The sequence below is a fragment of the Zootoca vivipara genome, chromosome 2, assembly GCF_963506605.1.
Source record: "Zootoca vivipara chromosome 2, rZooViv1.1, whole genome shotgun sequence".
Lineage (NCBI taxonomy): Eukaryota > Metazoa > Chordata > Lepidosauria > Squamata > Lacertidae > Zootoca > Zootoca vivipara.
This window is the reverse complement of record NC_083277.1, coordinates 113,927,169-113,944,774: the sequence shown is the minus strand read 5'-3', so window position 1 is coordinate 113,944,774 and position 17,606 is coordinate 113,927,169. Positions and strand designations below refer to the sequence as shown.

The 17,606-nt window shown below is 46.6% G+C and overlaps 1 protein-coding gene and 1 non-coding gene across 2 annotated transcripts in view; both read left to right on the top strand.

Moving 5' to 3' along the window:
* The window catches only part of NFE2 (nuclear factor, erythroid 2), a 32,334-nt gene that overhangs the window by 9,190 nt on the left and 5,538 nt on the right, over positions 1-17,606 (top strand). The window contains exons 2-3 of the mRNA XM_035100036.2: positions 10,857-10,939; positions 12,828-13,040. Coding sequence (XP_034955927.1) covers positions 10,889-10,939; positions 12,828-13,040 — 264 coding nt within the window. The 5' untranslated portion in view covers positions 10,857-10,888. The remainder of the gene's footprint in view (positions 1-10,856; positions 10,940-12,827; positions 13,041-17,606) is intronic.
* On the top strand, positions 11,115-11,186 carry TRNAE-UUC (transfer RNA glutamic acid (anticodon UUC)). The gene has a single exon. It is a non-coding gene; the product is annotated as a tRNA-Glu (tRNA).

Sequence of the window (17,606 nt, the reverse complement as noted above, 5' to 3'; positions counted from 1 at the left end):
TGCCACTTTCTGAGCTCTCTGTGATTCTGGAGAAGGGGGGTGAATGCTGTCCAGAGACTGTGAATCTGTTAACCCTCTCTCTTACAGTGTTTCTTCTCTTAGCTGTTCCCCACCCAGTATTTCCCAGCTTCTGCCTTCTGAACTATGTCCTTCTGCAAACCACTGTTCCAAATCTATACTGTCCTCTTGCTCCTGGGAAGATTCAGGATCCAGAGCAGGGGGAGAGGGAGGCTCCCACCATTCTTCCTCAGTGCAGCCCTCCTCAGCGTGGTCCCTGACACAATCTTGCTTTCAATACAGTTTGTGCCTGCAAACGTTTTGGGGATGTCACACTGCTTCACTTGCAATGCATGTATATCCCAAAACTTCCTGCTGAAATCCCATCACTTCTTCTACCACATACACTCTGGTTTATTTTTGTCCCGCTTTTGCTGTGTATTTGCCCCCCTTGGACAGCACTAACGTTGTAGCATTGGGGAATCATCACAGAGCAAACTAAAGCAGAACAAATCTATGGTCAATGCACTATTATGGCATCAAGAACATGTTGCAGAATGCATCCGCAATTTTTTTAAAAAAACAGTCTGGAGGGGCCCTCAAAGGCCTGGTTTAACAGTCATTCTTTCTCCCCAGAGAATGCTGGGAGTATTGTAGTTGTTGGCGATCTCTAACAAAAAATGTGCAGAAAACTTCGACTCCCAAGACCCTTTGGAGGCTAAGACTGGTGGTTGTTGGTACAATGGTTGCCAAAACAAAACAACAAAATGTCCTGTGGCAGGGCTCTTAAGAAAGCCTTGGGAATTTTATTGCGGTGGAATTCGTGTTTGTGAGCCAGCACTCATAGAAGCTTTTTATGCCACAATATAGGTGGAAGACTTAAAAGGGCCACAGTAATCTTTTCGTAGAATTGTAGAATTGTAGAGTTGGAAGGGACCACAAGGGCCATCAATGCCTGCAATGCAGGAATCTTTCTTCCCATGTGGGGCTCAAACCCACAACCCTGATATTAACCCTGATATTAAGAGTCCCGTGCTCTCCTGACTGAGCTGTCCGGGAGTCCTTTATAATGAAGGCTCCGGGTTTTTTTTCTTACAACAGACTACATAGCTATTCCTCTGCAATTTGCCACAATAGTAACATGAAAGTTGTGGCTACGCCAGTCTACCAGCTCCATTCGTTATGCCAGCTGAGACCCTACCTGCCCACGCACTGTCTCGCCAGAGTGGTTCATGGGCTGGTTATCTCCTGCTTGGAGTACTGCAACACGCTCTACGTAGGGCTACCTTTGAAGATGACTCGGAAACTACATCTAATTCAGAACATGGCTGCCAGACTAGTGACTGGAAGCAGCCGCCGGGACCATATAACACCGGTCCTAAAAGATCTTCACTGGCTCCCAGTACATTTCCGAGCATAATTCAAAGTGTTGGTGCTGACCTTTAAAGCCTGAAACAGCTTTGGCCCTTCACCCCCCATTGTTCAGCTCGTACACTGAGATTCAGCTCTGAGGGCCTTCTGGTGGTCCCCTCACTGCGAGAAGTGAGGTTACAGGGCACCAGGCAGAGGGCCTTCTCGGTAGTGGTGGCTGCCCTGTGGAACGCCCTCCCATCAGATGTCAAGCAGATAAACAACCATTTGACTTTTATAAGACATCTGAAGGTTCAGGGAGGATTTTAATGTTTGATGTCATATTGTGTTTTAATTTGTTGGAAGCCGCCCAGAGTGGCTGGGGGAACCCAGTCAGATAGGCGGCATAAAAATAAATAACGATGATGATAATCTTCCATCTTGACAGTGGATGGGTTTAATGGCCGCACTGTCTTCTTGACAGTGGATGGGTTTAATGGCCGCACTGTGTTGGTGCTGACCTTTAAAGACCTAAACGGCCTCGGTCCAGTATACCTGAAGGAGCGTCTCCTCTCCCATCGTTCTGCCCGGACACTGAGGTCCAGTGCCGAGGGCCTTCTGACGGTTCCCTCGCTATGAGAAGCTAAGTTACAGGGAACCAGGCAGAGGGCCTTCTTGGTAGTGGCACCCGCCCTGTGGAACGCCCTCCCATCAGATGTCAAAGAAAAAAACAATTACCAGACCTTTAGAAGGCATCTTAAGGCAGCCCTGTTTAGGGAAGCTTTTAATATTTGATGGATTTCTGTATTTTAGTGTTTTGTTGGAAGCCGCCCAGAGTGGCTGGGGGAACCCGGCCAGATGGGTGGGGTATAAATAATAAATTATTATTATTATTATTATTATTATTATTATTATTATTATTATTATTAACCAGCTAGGGGCCACACGTCAGAGCGGGAAAGTGGGGAGAGCAATTAATGTGAATTTTATGCAGTAGGCTACTTTTTATGCATGCTCACACGCCCCTCTCTAGGCAAGAAGCATTGCCAGGGTTCAAGGACCATTCCAGCCAGGCAAAAACATGCAAAGCAACACTGGTTGGAGGGTGTGGCCTGTGGAGAGTCCCAAGGGCCAGAGAGCTAGGACTAGAGGGCCACGTATGGCTCCCAGGTCTGAGGTTTCCCATCCCTGCTTTAGCACACAGGTTTTCGCAGTCCTCTCAAGGATGCCAGCCAGCTAGACAATGCTCAGTTCAGCCACCTGGCAAGCAGAAGCGAGCATAGCATCTAAGAAACTAAGAGGTTTCTGTTGTCCCTGCGTGTGCCTTCCTCAGAGGAGCAATTTCAAATCCTTGGATGAGCAGCGAGTACTGACATGATCCCACTCTGCATATTATCTTTCTTGGCATATGCTTCCTCTCCCAGCTTCCTGCAGAAATATAGATAGGTTTGTAATCCACCAGGCTCTGGAGTGGGCAAAAGTTAGTCAAGCAAATGCCTAAGAGTGGCTTTTTGACTAAGATGTTGATGAAGATGATTAAAATTTGTATACCATCCTATGCCTGCAGGTCTCAGGGCAGTTCACAACAACAAAATAGCAATATAAAAACACAAAATTGACAATAAAACCAAAAACAACCCAATAATTTCCCCCTTCCCAACACATTTTAAAAGGGCATTGGATGTCAATCAGCCAAAGTTAAAGAGGAACATTTTTGCCTGGTGCCTAAAAAGTGTCCTAATGAAGGCGCCAGCCAAACCTCCCTGGGGGGAGCATTCCACAAACGGGGAGCCACTGCAGAAAAGGCCCTGTTCTCGTGTTGCCACCCTCCGGACCTCACATGGAGGAGACACATGAAGAAGGGCCTCAGAAGATGATCTCAGGGTCCGGATATGTTCATATGGAAAGAGGAAGTCCTTGAGGTATTTCAGTCCTGAGCCGTTTAAGGCTTTATCGGTCAAAAGTGTTATTGGGTATACTCTGAGTAAAACTTAGCCGACATAGGGGTGGTCCCTGTGTCACAGAAATATTGGAAACTACCTTATAGTCAGACCCTTGATCCATCTCAGTCTGTATTGTCTACTCTGACTGGCAGCAGCTCTTTAGTTATGCAGACAGGAGTCTTTCTCAGCCTTCAGTGGGGTTGTCAATCAGATTGGATTGGCAGCTCTCACTGGGGAGCTGCCCTTCGCCAGTTGAAAGCAATGAGCTGGGTATTTGGGCGCACCCAGACAGGGGATTAATTTGCAAACAGGTCATACGGGCAGGCATTTGTTATGCCAATTACTGTATATGGATGACACAGAAATGGATAAACAGTCTGGCAGGCATTCGCTTAATCCCTTGACACCTGTTTTAATGGGATAGTATTATTGCATATTTTAATTGAGGTGTGTTTTAACTATGGTGCATTTTACAAATAATATTGTGCAGTTGTCTATTTATATTTTGTAAACCTCTTTGTCATTCAGTGGCATTCCCTGTGGCAGCCCTGACACTGTGGAATTCCCTCTCCACAGGCAAAAAGATGGCAATAATAATAATAATAATAATAATAATAATAATAATAATAATAATTTATTATTTATACCCCGCCCATCTGGCTGGGTTTCCCCAGCCACTCTGGGCGGCTTACGACAGAAAAATGAAATAAAATAATCTATTAAACATTAAAAGCCTCCCTAAACAGGGCTGCCTTCAGATGTCTTCTAAAAATCTGGTAGCTGTTTTTCTCTTTGACATCTGGTGGGAGGGCGTTCCACAGGGCGGGTGCCACCACCGAGAAGGCCCTCTGCCTGGTTCCCTGCAACTTGGCTTCTCGCAACGAGGGAACTGCCAGAAGGCCCTCGGTACTGGACCTCAGTGTCCGGGCAGAACAATGAGGGTGGAGACGCTCCTTCAGGTATACTGGACCAAGGCCATTTAGGGCTTTAAAGGTCAGCACCAACACTTTGAACTGTGCTCGGAAACGTACTGGGAGCCAGTGTAGATCTTTCAAGACCGGTGTTATGTGGTCTCGGCGGCCGCTCCCAATCACCAGTCTAGCTGCCGCATTCTGGATTAGTTGTAATTTCCAGGTCACCTTCAAAGGCATCCCCACGTGGAGCGCATTGCAGTAGTCCAAGCGGGAGATAACCAGAGCATGCACCACTCTGGCAAGACAGTCTGCAGGCAGGTACCAGATGGAGCTGCGTACCAGATGGAGCTTCAAAACTATTGTTTTTAATCATATGTGGCATGCATGGCCCCCATGTGTTTGTTGGTTGGTTTTGTTACATTCATATCCCACCTTCCCTCCAAGGAACTCAAGTCAAAGTGGAATCTGGATCTGATGGACTCCAAATCCCACCAACCCCAACCAGCTGGGAATGATGGGAGTTGTAGTCCAACAAAACAAGAGGCCCACAGGCTCCCTGTCCCTGGCATTGAGCCTGACTGATAAGCAGTGTGTATGTTGATGTGGGGAGAGAGGGGGAGAGGAAGCTCCCTTCAGCTATTCCATCTCTGCCCATTGGATGGGGACATGCTGGTCTTCTCCTTGCAACGACGTTCTTCCTGGGAGGCAAGACTGCCCCTTGCACCCCTGGTTGATCGAAGAGGCCAATCACACTTCCCTCTTGCTCTCCAGTCCCCAAAACAACAAGTGGGTTGGTGCAGAATGTTCTTTCTGAAAGGGAGAGGCAGGGAGAAGCAAGATCTAAGAGCTGCCTCTTCTCTGGCCAGGGGCTTGGGGCCAGGCTAGTCTTCTCCTTCTGGACACTGAGTTCAGATGTCTGGTACCACATCCAAGAATAAGATTTTTAAAAGTAGAACTGGACGAGGAAAGGCTGTCTTCTTGTGAGGCCAAATTTTCATCACTTTGAAGCTTCCTGTTCACTTTCTGTCTCAAGCCATTTCTCTGGGCTTGGAGGACAAACCAAAAGGACTTTTCACATCTAGTGGCATGCAAGCATTCATTTTCCTTTTAGTGCGTTTCCCTCTTGGGATTTCCTTTCTGGCAGCTTGGACTGAAAGGCAGCTTCCATTTTCCGATTTCGTGCTTTAGGCAGGAAGAGCCAAAAAACTGAGAACTGGGCAAATGGCAGGAGGACACAGTATGTAAAACATGCTCCACTGTGCATGAGCCACCAATGTGATCCCTGGTATATGCCTGCACATGTGGGTGGTGTAGCAGAAACATTGACTACCACTCTTGATTTCAGCTTCCCCTCTCACACAAGCAGGTGAGAAGGGTTTTAATGCTTTGCATTCCACTTTTTTTTTGAAGATGTCAGAAATTTAGTGTTGACCCTTTGCTAGGTTGCAAGTGAAAACGCTGGAGCAGGCATCCCCAAACTGCGGCCCTCCAGATGTTTTGGCCTTCAACTCCCATGATCCCTAGCTAACAGGACCAGTGGTCGGGAAAGATGGGAGTTGTAGTCCAAAACTTCTGGAGGGCAGAAGTTTGGGGATGCCTGCACTGGAGGCTTCCATTTCCTTTGCAGTAATCTATTTACCTGTGTCCAGGTGCCACAGTTATCTGCAAGTCACAGCAAGTGCGCAGGCCATACAAGTGGATCCAAATGTACTGCCCCATTTGCAGAGGGGCTTTCTGTTCTGAGAAGACGTCTTCCGATAACGGAAGGGGTAATTCTGTGATTGGAAATCCCTCCTTTTGAATGGAGTGATAAGTTTTGCTGTAGCTTGGGCTGTGAGAGAAGTTCCACTTTTCAGGTACAAGTGAGGCTGCGCATATTCTGTGTGTTCAGATAATATGTGCACTTTCATAGAAGCATAGAACTGTAGAGCACCATCTAGTCCAACCCCCTGCAATGCAGGAATCTCAGCTAAAGTATGCATGACAGAAGGCCATCTCACCTCTGCTTAAATGCTTCCAATGATGAAGAAGTGTCCACCACCTCCCAAGGGAGTCTGCTCCACAGCTTTGAGCATCAGAAAGTTATTCTTGATGTTTATAGTTGGAATCTCATTTCTTGTGATTTGAATCCATCGGTTGGGTCCTACCCTCTGGAACAGCAGAACACTAGCTTGCTCCACCTTCCATGTGACAGCCTTTGAGATATTTGAAGATTGCTGTCCTCTCAGACTTCTCCAGGCTAAACATACACAACTCCCACAACCGTTCCTTGTAAAGCTTGGTTTCCAGACCCTTTATCATCTTTGTCACCCTCCTCTGCACATGTTCCAGCTTGTCAATATCATTCTTTTTATTTTTTTTAAAGTAATTTTTTATTAATTTTGCAATAAAAGACAAAACATACATATCATATTCAACCACCCTCTTCCACCACCCCCTCACAAGCCTCCTCCTGCCACGAGAGAGTCCCATGCAGGGCGAATAATCGAAGGTATTCCATTTTATAGCTGGCTTTATCCCCTTCCCCCCCCCCAGAGCCCACTTCTGCCACCAGTGGGCCCTCGGATACGAGGGAAGACAGAGAAGGGTGTCCAGCCAGCTATCTTTCCTTAGAGAAAAAAGAAAAAATGAGGCACAAAAATATAAAAAGAAAAACTAAAAATAACTATTCCTTACTTTTTTTTAACATTGTTATTATTATGGGCTTCCCCTACCTCCCCCTTCACAGATTTTCAGTACAGCTCATTTAAGCAGTTTTCTTATCAAATTCCCCATTCTATTTTCCCCACTTCTAGATTGAATAACACTCCTTTTCTTCCCTTGCCGTAATTTCTTTCCCAAGAACCTCCATATTTTTAAAATCCATTTTAACATTCCCAATTTTAAATTTTTCCAATTATCCTACATTTTCCCCTCCCTCCCCCGATTTCAGCCATTCCCTTCCAGTCCAGTAAGTTCCAAAGTCAACAGTCCAGTTTTCAGTCCTTTTTTGTCCATCCTAAATAAACAAAATATTCATTCTTCCTCCATCCCACCCCCTTCCTAGCCTGCTTCAAGATCCCAACCCCTCTGTCCCCCCCCCCCAATGTTCTCTTCTTCTTTGCTCTCTATTTTTTGTCTGGGTTTTCTGTTCTTCCGATGATTCTTGTTTTCCCCCCTCCATCAGAGAGGTATTCCTGATCTCATGTTGATCTTCATCATCTTGCTGTCCCTGTAATCCATCCTCATTTTCTTCACTTTCAATTATATCATAACTCAGTTCATATGTCTTTTTATCATCTTGCTCCCTTTCTTTGGGGAAATCCTGTACTTTGGGCAAGACCTCTTTTAAATCTTGATTTATTTCCTCCAATTGTTGCTGACTCTTATACATCCCAATTCTCATTTCCCACAAGAGTCTTAAGACTTTGTCCTTGAACGCAGGTGCATAATCTTTTGTTGTCATTTTTCTGGCTTGTCAAGGGGAGAGCCAGGCTTGGGAACTAGGGGGTGGCTACAAATTGCAGCTATTCCATGTAACACCAACTGGATACTGTATATCCATTTCATATTTTGTAACATCCACTTTAAAATTGTTTCAAACAGTCACAGTCACAAATTAAAAGTCAATTCTTTGCTTCCATTCATTATCACCTTCGACTCACTGTTCTGATCGGGCTGCCGATTTCCGGGCAGGGAGAAGCTTTCCCTTCTTCAAATGGTTTTAATTGCAGGGATTCTCTCAATCTTGACAATTCTCCTCCTTTACCCTGCCTCTGGGGGAGATTCTTTAAAATGTCCTTTGGCAAAGTTCAAATAATATATTTCTTAACACCGGCAAGGGTCTCTTGTTTTTCTTAACTGCTTCTTAAGTTAATCAGTGGGAGGAGATGGCTTCCATTTTTTTTCTCTCTCTCTCCCAATTCCAAATTAATAAAGTATTCCAATCGTTACTTACAGTCTCTCCCCCCCCCTCCCCGACTTATTCTTTGGAAGAATTCAGCGCTCTCTGCCTCCGGCTTGGAGCTTCATCCACAAAAAATATTGTCCAACCCCCCCACAAGGTCTGAGGGACAGTGGACCGGCCCACAGCTGAAAAAGTGCTGAAAAGGAGCCAACACGCCTGATTCTCACTCCCATCCCCACCTCCACCAAATTTTAATTTCTTCCTGGAATGGCAATTTCCAAGCAGGCTACTAATTTGTGCAATCCACAAGGGGAATCCATTGAATCCATTTGAGGCTGGTTTGAAGAGCTGTCCTGCCCAAGTCCGGTTTGAAGATCAAGAAAGGAGAGGAGAGGGGCCTTGAAATTGCACATCAAAGGTTGTGCACACTCTCATTTACATTCAGCACACTTCCCCCACTGCTATGGGAAACGATAGTCCACATGGTGCTAGCCACAAATTATATCTATCTTCTCATTTCTTAGATAATACTGGATCTCTCCCCAAACCAACTTCGAACCGAATGGGGAAAAAGAACGACCTAGCTGCATTTCAAGCTGGTAATGTGTACGCCAGGCATCCCCAAACTTCGGCCCTCCAGATGTTTTGGGACTACAACTCCCATCATCCCTAGCTAACAGGACCAGTAGTCGGGGAAGATGGGAATTGTAGTCCAAAACATCTGGAGGGCTGAAGTTTGGGGATGCCTGGTGTACGCAGTCTTTGTGCTTGGGGAGCAGAGAGAACATGTGCAAAAGCCAGCTGGTCACAGCCTTGCCCACTATGGTGTGATATATTGTAGCTGGGGTTGTGTTTTTATGGATCAAAAGGGGAGAAGAGGACTAGGAGCCCAGGGCTGTGAGTATTCCATGTGCAAACACAGGGACGAATGTTGCAAAATTCATTCTTTTGCTAATCAAGGGGAGTGGTACATTTCCACCCTCAACCACAGGAAATCTTATTCAACAGCTCCTCAGGCTTCTTATGAAATTTCGCCCACTTATTTTTAAGCATACTTTTGCAACCATAAGATCTAGTAACTTGCTTTTTTGGAGGGGGGGAAAACTTGGTACTGAGATTCTCAAGAATCCAGTAGCCAATGAAGCACTCCTGGGCTTTCTCGGTGTGCCTGGAATCACAGAATATACATAGACCTGACGGAGAATATGGTTCAGCTGGGGACCCCTGTGCTTAAAGAAAGATTCTTCTTCTGTGGCGGTTGCCTCGCCATACCCCAGAAACAGCTGCATTCCATTGTTATCAGCCTCTGATGATAATCATGGAAGAAGCAAGAACTCCCAATGATGCTCTTTCATTCAGGGCTGGCACCCAGTCAGAGGGGCTGCTGGTGGTGCAATCCAGACACAACCAATCTGCTTCTCCGGATTGCCTTTGCAGGGTCATAAATCAACTAGGACAGCATCGTGGGCACGTGCGCAATGAGCATGCGGGTACTTTGTCATCTTGGAAGCCCTTTTTATTCAGCCTCTGCAGGAGCAGAGCAGTGTGGGCTGGGAATCTTAACACTTTATGGGGTGGCGTCTTTGGGGCTGCTTTCTATGTCTCACAGGGACATAGGAAAGTGGCCTCAGGACTACCCCAGACAGTCTGTTTTCTCAAGCGTTCATCCTGATTTGCTTGCACAAAGCTTATGTGGATTATTATATCCGGCCTTCGCTGAGCATTTATCCTGATTTGTTTGCATGGTGATCACAACAAAATGAGCATTCATCCTGCATTCACCCAGATTTGCTTGTGGTGTGTTTACCTGACTTTCCACACTTCCCTGTTGCAAAAATCCAGTTTCGATGCCTCTGAACACCTGGTGCTGGGGCCCAATAAGAGTGGTGGGTGGGTGGTGGGTGGGGGGCTTTCGTTCTCCTGCCCTGCTTGTGGACTTCTCTAAGTTGCATGGACTGGCCGCTGTTCCGATTTTTTACCTGCCCTTCAACATCAGGTCCTTCGACGGGTTTCAACAATTTAAACCACAACATCAAATGCAGCTAAAATTAAATTCAAGGCACAAGAATAGGCAAGTTGAGGGACCAGCCCAAGCAAGGGATTGAACCCAGGTCTTCGCCAACCAAAGTCCAGCACTCTTAAAGAGGACGGCAGGGCCAGGCAGAATTTGGGTCTGTTTCAACAGCATTCTTAGGTACACAGTGATGTATTTGGTTATTGTTGCATAATAGGCTTGTCAGCTGCCCTGAGTACCGTAATGTAGAAAGGCAATACTGTATACAAATTAAAAAACTAACATGAAAAATCCAGTCTTCTAGGCGAAAAGAAAAAAGAAAAGAAAAGAAAAAGCAGTGGGAAGACCAATCTTGCCCTGCCCTATCCCACCAAATTCCCAGAAACATTCTCTCTTTAACCTCCCTGCAGGGGTGAAACTAGGCTTTATTTCACCTAAGTCAAAGACCCAGTTTGGCAAAAGCAAAAACAGAAAAGCCACACACACAAACACAGTTGTGTACACACACAGAGAGAGGTGGGGAGGGAAGGAGAGCCTCAATGGCACCCCTCTGGAGGCTTCACCCAGGGCAAAAAAACTCAGCTACCCCCCCCACTGCCCATAGCTATGGCTCTGCCTCCCTGTATTGATCTCTGTGCGCTCTCTTTTTGGCCTGCTGCCTTACCAGTCCACAGAGCCCCCAAACCCCAACCCTTCTCTCCAGGGCAAGCACTCTGTGGCTTGTAAGAAGGCTGCTTATCTTTCCCTTGCAGAAACAGAGTCGGGCACCCTCGTGGCTTCATGAATGTCTGATCCAGGCAGCTGCACGCTGCAGATTCAGAGAGCCAGCTCTGAGGTAAGAACCTGTGGGGAGCAGGGGGAAGTTTTATCAAGGACCAGATGCACAGTCCCACCCATGCCAAGCTGGGAATAAGACATAGAGCGCAGGGGGGGGGGAAGGTTTCTAGGAAATCAACCCCCCAAACACAGGTTGCTGTCTACCACTAACTTTGCTGGCTGCTACCCCATTATCCCTGGTGGTCTAGTGGTTAGGATTCGGCGCTTTCACCGCCACGGCCCGGGTTCGATTCCCGGTAAGGGAAGTTGTGTTTTTGGGACGCAGATGGCGCTGTGGGTTAAACAACAGAGCCTAGGGCTTGCTGATCAGAAGGTCGGCGGTTCGAATCCCTGCGACGGGGTGAGCTCCCGTTGCTCGGTCCCAGCTCCTGCCAACCTAGCATTTTGAAAACATGTCAAAGTGCAAGTAGATAAATAGGGACCGCTACAGCGGGAAGGTAAACAGCGTTTCCGTGTGCTGCTCTGGTTCGCCAGAAGCGGCTTTGTCATGTTGGCCACATGACCTGGAAGCTGTACGCCGGCTCCCTCGGCCAATAATGCGAGATGAGCACGCAACCCCAGAGTCGGTCACGACTGGACCTAATGGTCAGGGGTCCCTTTACCTTTACCTTTACCCCGCGTCCCCGGAAAATGTTGGTGCTTCCAAAAACTCTAGAGCTGTGTTCACATCTAATTCGGTCCATTTTCATCTGCCATTTTCATTGCCTGGTTCATTGCATGTTTCCCATATAGTGGCATTTTTCTTCTGGGTGGGAGGTGTAGGTTGAGGTTTTATTTCAGGTCCCCCCTCCATCTCCGAAACAAGCGCTGATTATTATGTTTACCTGTTGTAGTTATGTACACTGGAATAGATTTGATGCCCAAACGAGCAGTTCTCCAATGTTCACCTTTCAGCTACTGTAAATGCTGTAAATAGATGCTACCCTCCGCTGTCCTTGAAGGTCGATTCTCAAAAACACCATACCAGAATCAACTATGTCCCTGCGGAGTTGGCAGCGTGGAGACTGTATCACATGTACTCCTGTCCTGTCCCCTATATAAAGACCTCAGGGATGAGATCATCACACCTCTGATATCCGCCATTTCGGGCCGCCCATCTGAGGATATACTGTTTTTCCTCCTGGCAGACCAGACTGCCCAGACAACAAAGAAGGTAGCCAGATTTACTGAGAGGGCCATGAGACTGAGGGCCGCCAGCTGAAGGACAATAGCGCCTCCTGTGTGGACATATAACTAAGATCTCATCTGTTCCATTTTAATTGTGTTATGCTGAATCCCGAGACAGCACATTTTATTGTTAAATATAGCATTTTTCTTTTTTCTTTCCTTTTTACCAGGTTATGTAATATGAATCCTTTGTTGCAATGGCCTGTAGGCCACGCAAATAAATAAAGTTTTACTTACTTACTTACTTTCAGCTACTGTTGCCACATCAATGTACCTGCCAAGGAACATCTGCTGCAAAATCCTTAAATAGTTGCAAAGGATTCTGGGAAGTGTGCTGAGCCATGCACTCGGTTCACATTGCCCTGATGTGCAGTTAGGTTATTTTAGGTGTGGACTTCATGGTCTCTTACCCCTGCTCCCCTTTTTGGAAGGTCGTGTTTTATTTTGGCTGCTTCCAAACAGCTGTTTATTGTGGGATGACATGACACTGTTGGAGCCCAGTGGAAAAGCATTGGCCTCACATGCAGAAGGTCCAAGGTCAGTCTGTAGTTAGGGCTGGGAGAGACCCTTGTCTGAAACCCTGGAGAGCTGCTGCCAGTCTGTGTAGACAGTACAGAGCTCGATAGACCAAAGGTCTGATTGAATACAAGGCTGCATCCTATGAAAGATTCACAATGGTTGAGTTCAGTCTGACCCCGTTTTTTCTTTTTGCATTACAGAACTTTGCTGCCACGGCTAATTTTGGGGGGACCCAGCTGGAGCAGAGGCTGGGCAGGGCCCGGCCTGACAAAATGCCCCCTTTCCCACCCCAGCAAGGATGGGCTCGGGGAACCTTCCTCCCGTTGTACAATCCCTTGGCAGGGGGGGAACCTGGCCCCCAGGGAGAGATGGAGCTCACCTGGCAAGAAATCCTCTCCATCTCAGAACTGCAGGTAAGCAGGCAGGTTGCAATGGAGATCAGGGACAACTTTATGGAGATGAGAGCATTGAGTTAAACAGGCCAAGGCAGCAGCTAAGAGGTTTTCGCTGCAATTAGCAACTGGTGGAGACTGGAACCGGCCAAGAGGGGAGATGAAGAGAGGGCATGTCAATTACTGCATGAAGAACTCTCTGTCTCACTGCTTTTCCCAGAAGGTCATTATCTCTCCAGCTGAAGAACAAATGCTGGATCTCAGCCTTCACCATGCTGATGTTTTGTCTGCAACTCCTATCAGTCCCAATGCTGATAGGGATTGTAGTCAAAACATCTAGAGCCCACCAGCCCATCGGAAAGCTCCCTATGTAGCCCCACTGCTTTCTTTAGCTGCCGCCTTCTTCAATTTCATTGTTTGCAATTGTACCTTCAATATCTCACCTTTTAAGAAACTCCCATCCATCTCAATCTCTCTCTTTGAGTATTTCTGACTAGGTGATCTCACCCAGTAGTTCCTTAAGATTTTTAAAATCTGTTTTCTTCAGAGTTTGTGCATCTGACTACACTCAGCTTTCCCCTTCCTTTGCATAATGGATCCCAGGAGGTCACTTCCACCCAAGCTTCTCACTGCGTTGGTGTGGATCAGGTCCAAGATAGTCGATCCTCTTGTTGCTTTTTCCACCTTCTGGGAAATGAAATTTTCAGCAAGGCAATTGTGAAATTTGTTGGACCTTACATTTTTGGCAGAGTTCGAGAACCGATGGATACCAGGCGAGCTGAGGTCTCCCATGACTACTATATCTCTGAATGTTTGGTAATCTGCTAAAGTAAGATATCATCCGAAGTTTTGTCTGGCTTTGGAGGTTTATAGCAGACTTCCAGACTGAAGATACTGTTGTTTGCCTCTCTTAACATTTTTACCCAAATAAGAGAGTAAGGCAGATGTTCAAACAGAATACCAAAAAACAAAAAGAACCCAGTGACTCAAAATTTTGACTAATTCTAACCTATTTACTGGGATGCGGGTGGCGCTGTGGTCTAAACCACAGAGCCTAGGGCTTGCTGATCTCCATGGCAGGGTGAGCTCCTGTTGCTCGGTCCCAGCTCCTGCCAACCTAGCAGTTCGAAAGCACATCAAAATGCAAGTAGATAAATAGGTACCGCTCCAGTGGGAAGGTAAATGGCATTTCCGTGTGCTGCTCTGGTTCGCCAGAAGCGGCTTAGTCATGCTGGCCACATGACCTGGAAGCTGTATGCCAGCTCCCTCGGCCAATAAAGCGAGATGAGTGCCCCAAACCCCAGAGTCGGTCACGACTGGACCTAATGGTCAGGGGTCCCTTTACCTTTAACCTATTTACTAAGACCACAGTGTTCTCAGTCTACTTATGAGTAAGCAGTAAGGATGGTCGGTTTCCCAATGAGTGGTCAAGGTCTGTACCCCTCATGATGGGATGGGACAATGCTGCACAGGGCAGCCTTTTTTAAAACGACTCTCTTTTTCCAATTTTTTATTGGTTTTTACAGTTTATATTTATATTCAAATAATAATCATAATAATACATACAAAGGATTCTCTTGGACTTACCTCCGCTCCTCCATGAGTTCCGTCAACATTCCTTTTTTCAACTGCATCTTATCAAATTCTCCTTTTTCTTAAAAATCCCTGTTTTCCCACAGTTCTTGTTTTCTTACAAGTTTTGTTACAGTCCTGCCAAAGTTTTTAGTTGTTTACAGTGTTCTCCAAGATAAATTATAATTTCCCCCCATTCCTTAGTAAAATTTCTTTCTTCTTGATTTCTGATCTTCCTGGTCACTTTCCCCATTTCGACGTAATCCATCATCTTTATCAGCCATTCTTCTCTGGTTGTGACTTTGTCTTCCTTCCATCTCTGGGCCAGAAGTAGTTTTTAAAGGACTCTCTGAGCCCGAATTGGATTTGGTGGCACCTGGGTCCTTCTGACCAATGAGAGCCAATGTCACATTTCTCAGCTGAACAGGGGACCCCTTTCAGAAGACTTGGAAAGGTGACAGACATTCACTGGCACACAGAGAGATGGGCCATCTCCAATGGAAATCAAACCTTGAGTCCCCCCCAATACCTTTCATTGCTAGACACCTTAAATGTTATCCTATGAATTGGAATAACTGGCAAGAGATACATGACAAGCAAGCAAGGATTTCTTGACAGATACAACACACATAAATTGCTATTACTTATGCTAAAGTATATGCACCAGAGTAAAAAATGGTAAAGGATCCCCGATTCTCCAGTCGCAAACAACTCTGGGTTGCGGCGCTCATCTCGCTTTACTGGCTGAGTGAGCTGACGTTTGTCCACAGGCGTTTGTCCACAGGCATGACTAAGCCACTTCTGGCAAAACCAGAGTAGCGCACGGAAAAGACGTTTGCCTTCCCGCTGGAGCGGTACCTATTTATCTACTTGCACTTTTGACGTGCTTTCGAACTGCTAGGTGGGCAGGACCTGGGACCGAACAAGGGGAGCTCACCCCATCACAGGGATTCAAACCGCCAACCTTCCGATCAGCAAACCCAAGGCTCAGTGGTTTACACCACAGCGCCACCTGCGTCCCAGTAAATAGGTTAGAATTAGTCAAAATTTGGAGTCACTGGGTTCGTATAGGCAGTTCCTCCAAGATGCAAGGCAGGGCAACCAGATTTCCTAGATCCTGCAGCAATCAATCATAGTCAGATGCAGCTCTTCAAGGTTCCAACAGGTGACGTGGGGTGACGTTCAGGCTTTTCCTCTGCACTCTGGATGCTGTGCAGCTCATTTATATTATTTCAGAGACACCAAAGGAGATATGTGCACAACTCGCCTACAATAGGGGGATGATCATACTGGCTTACCTTAAGAGGGCGGTAGTGCTACTTGAGAGACAGTATGGAAAGTACTGTGAACATTTTGCAAGCCCCCCCACCAGTGTTCAAGTTCTGTGACATAACAGAGAGGGCAGAGATGGGATTGGCTGCTGGTGTCACAATAGCCCTTAACAGTTACGCATTGAGAGATGCTTTTCCTTTGCTGCAGTTTTAAGGTTAGGTAAAGGGTAAAGGGACCCCTGACCATTAGGTCCAGTCATGACCGACTCTGGGGTTGCGCACTCATCTCGCATTATTGGCCGAGGGAGCCGGCGTATAGCTTCCAGGTCATGTGGCCAGCATGACAAAGCCGCTTCTGGCAAACCAGAGCAGCACATGGAAACGCCGTTTACCTTTATCTACTTGCATTTTGACGTGCTTTCGAACTGCTAGGTTGGCAGGAGCTGGGACCAAGCAACGGGAGCTCACCCCATCACAGGGATTCGAACCGCCGACCTTCTGATCAGCAAGCCCTAGGCTCAGTGGTTTAACCACAGCGCCACCTGGGTCCCTTAGTTTTAAGGTTACCAGATTATTATTTTTCAATGAATCCGGGGACACTTTTCAATTTCAATGGATTTTGTATGGGGACTGGTTTGTAAATCCGGGGACTGTCCCTGGGAAACGGGGACGTCTGGTAACCTTATCCTAGGAGGTTGTGGCGTTTGGGCAGGGGCAGCCCTCCACCCCCAGGGGAAAGGCCACAGGGCTCCTCCCCATCCCTCTCTGTTTCCTGTTTGTCTTTCTTCTGCACAGGCTAGCAAAGAGCTTTGGGAGGAGATGGAAGCACTGTCATACACAGCTTTAGTATTAGAGATTAAAACTAGCAAGTTAAACCACCAAGGAATATCTGCAGTGTTTCCTTGCCCCCTAAAAGGACTCCAGCCATTCCCTTCAAGGAGGGCATTCCACTCTACTCCCCCTCCTCCTTTTCCATCACTCATCCCTGCTGCTTCGAGGTGGGGGAAGCTGCCTTCCTTTTATCATCATTTTTACTTTTGCAAAACCTCAGAAGAATGTGTTATAATAATTTTAAGGTCTCTCTCTCTCTCACACACACAAGTTAATAACTGTATATATAAACCACATGTCTGAAACCCCACAGAAAAGGTCCTGAACAAATTGACCTCAAATATTTCTCTGCAAGGTCAAAGTGGGAAACCTCCCCATTGTCTCTTTCCTCACAAATCCTGTCCTCACAAATCCTGTCTTAAGGGCACATTCAAGATAGGAACAGGGTGTGAGCCTGGCTGTCACCTGTGACCTAGATTCAGGAATTAAGTAGTTATAATAACAAGAGTGGCCAAAACCCAGATAATGCATTCAGGTAACTTGCCAGACAGGAGATAAACAACACACTCTGGATTCTGTTTTAGACCACCCCTTCTGTGATGTATGTATGATGTATTTGGGGTGGTGGTGGTCTTGGGCTACACCCCTTCTGTGATGTATGTATGATGTTTAATTTAAAAAGTCTAGCAGTGTTTCTCAACCTTGGGTCCCCAGATGTTTCTGGCCTACAACTCCCATGATCTCTAGCTCACAGGACCAGTGGTCAGGGATGATGGGAGTTGTAGGCCAAAAACATCTGGGGACCCAAGGTTGAGAAAGGCTGCTTGCCCGCCAGTGCTCAAGGTCTCTCCCCCCCCCTCTGTGTGTGTGGAGCACCCTGTTACAACAGCTTTAATAAAGATCAGGCTTACTA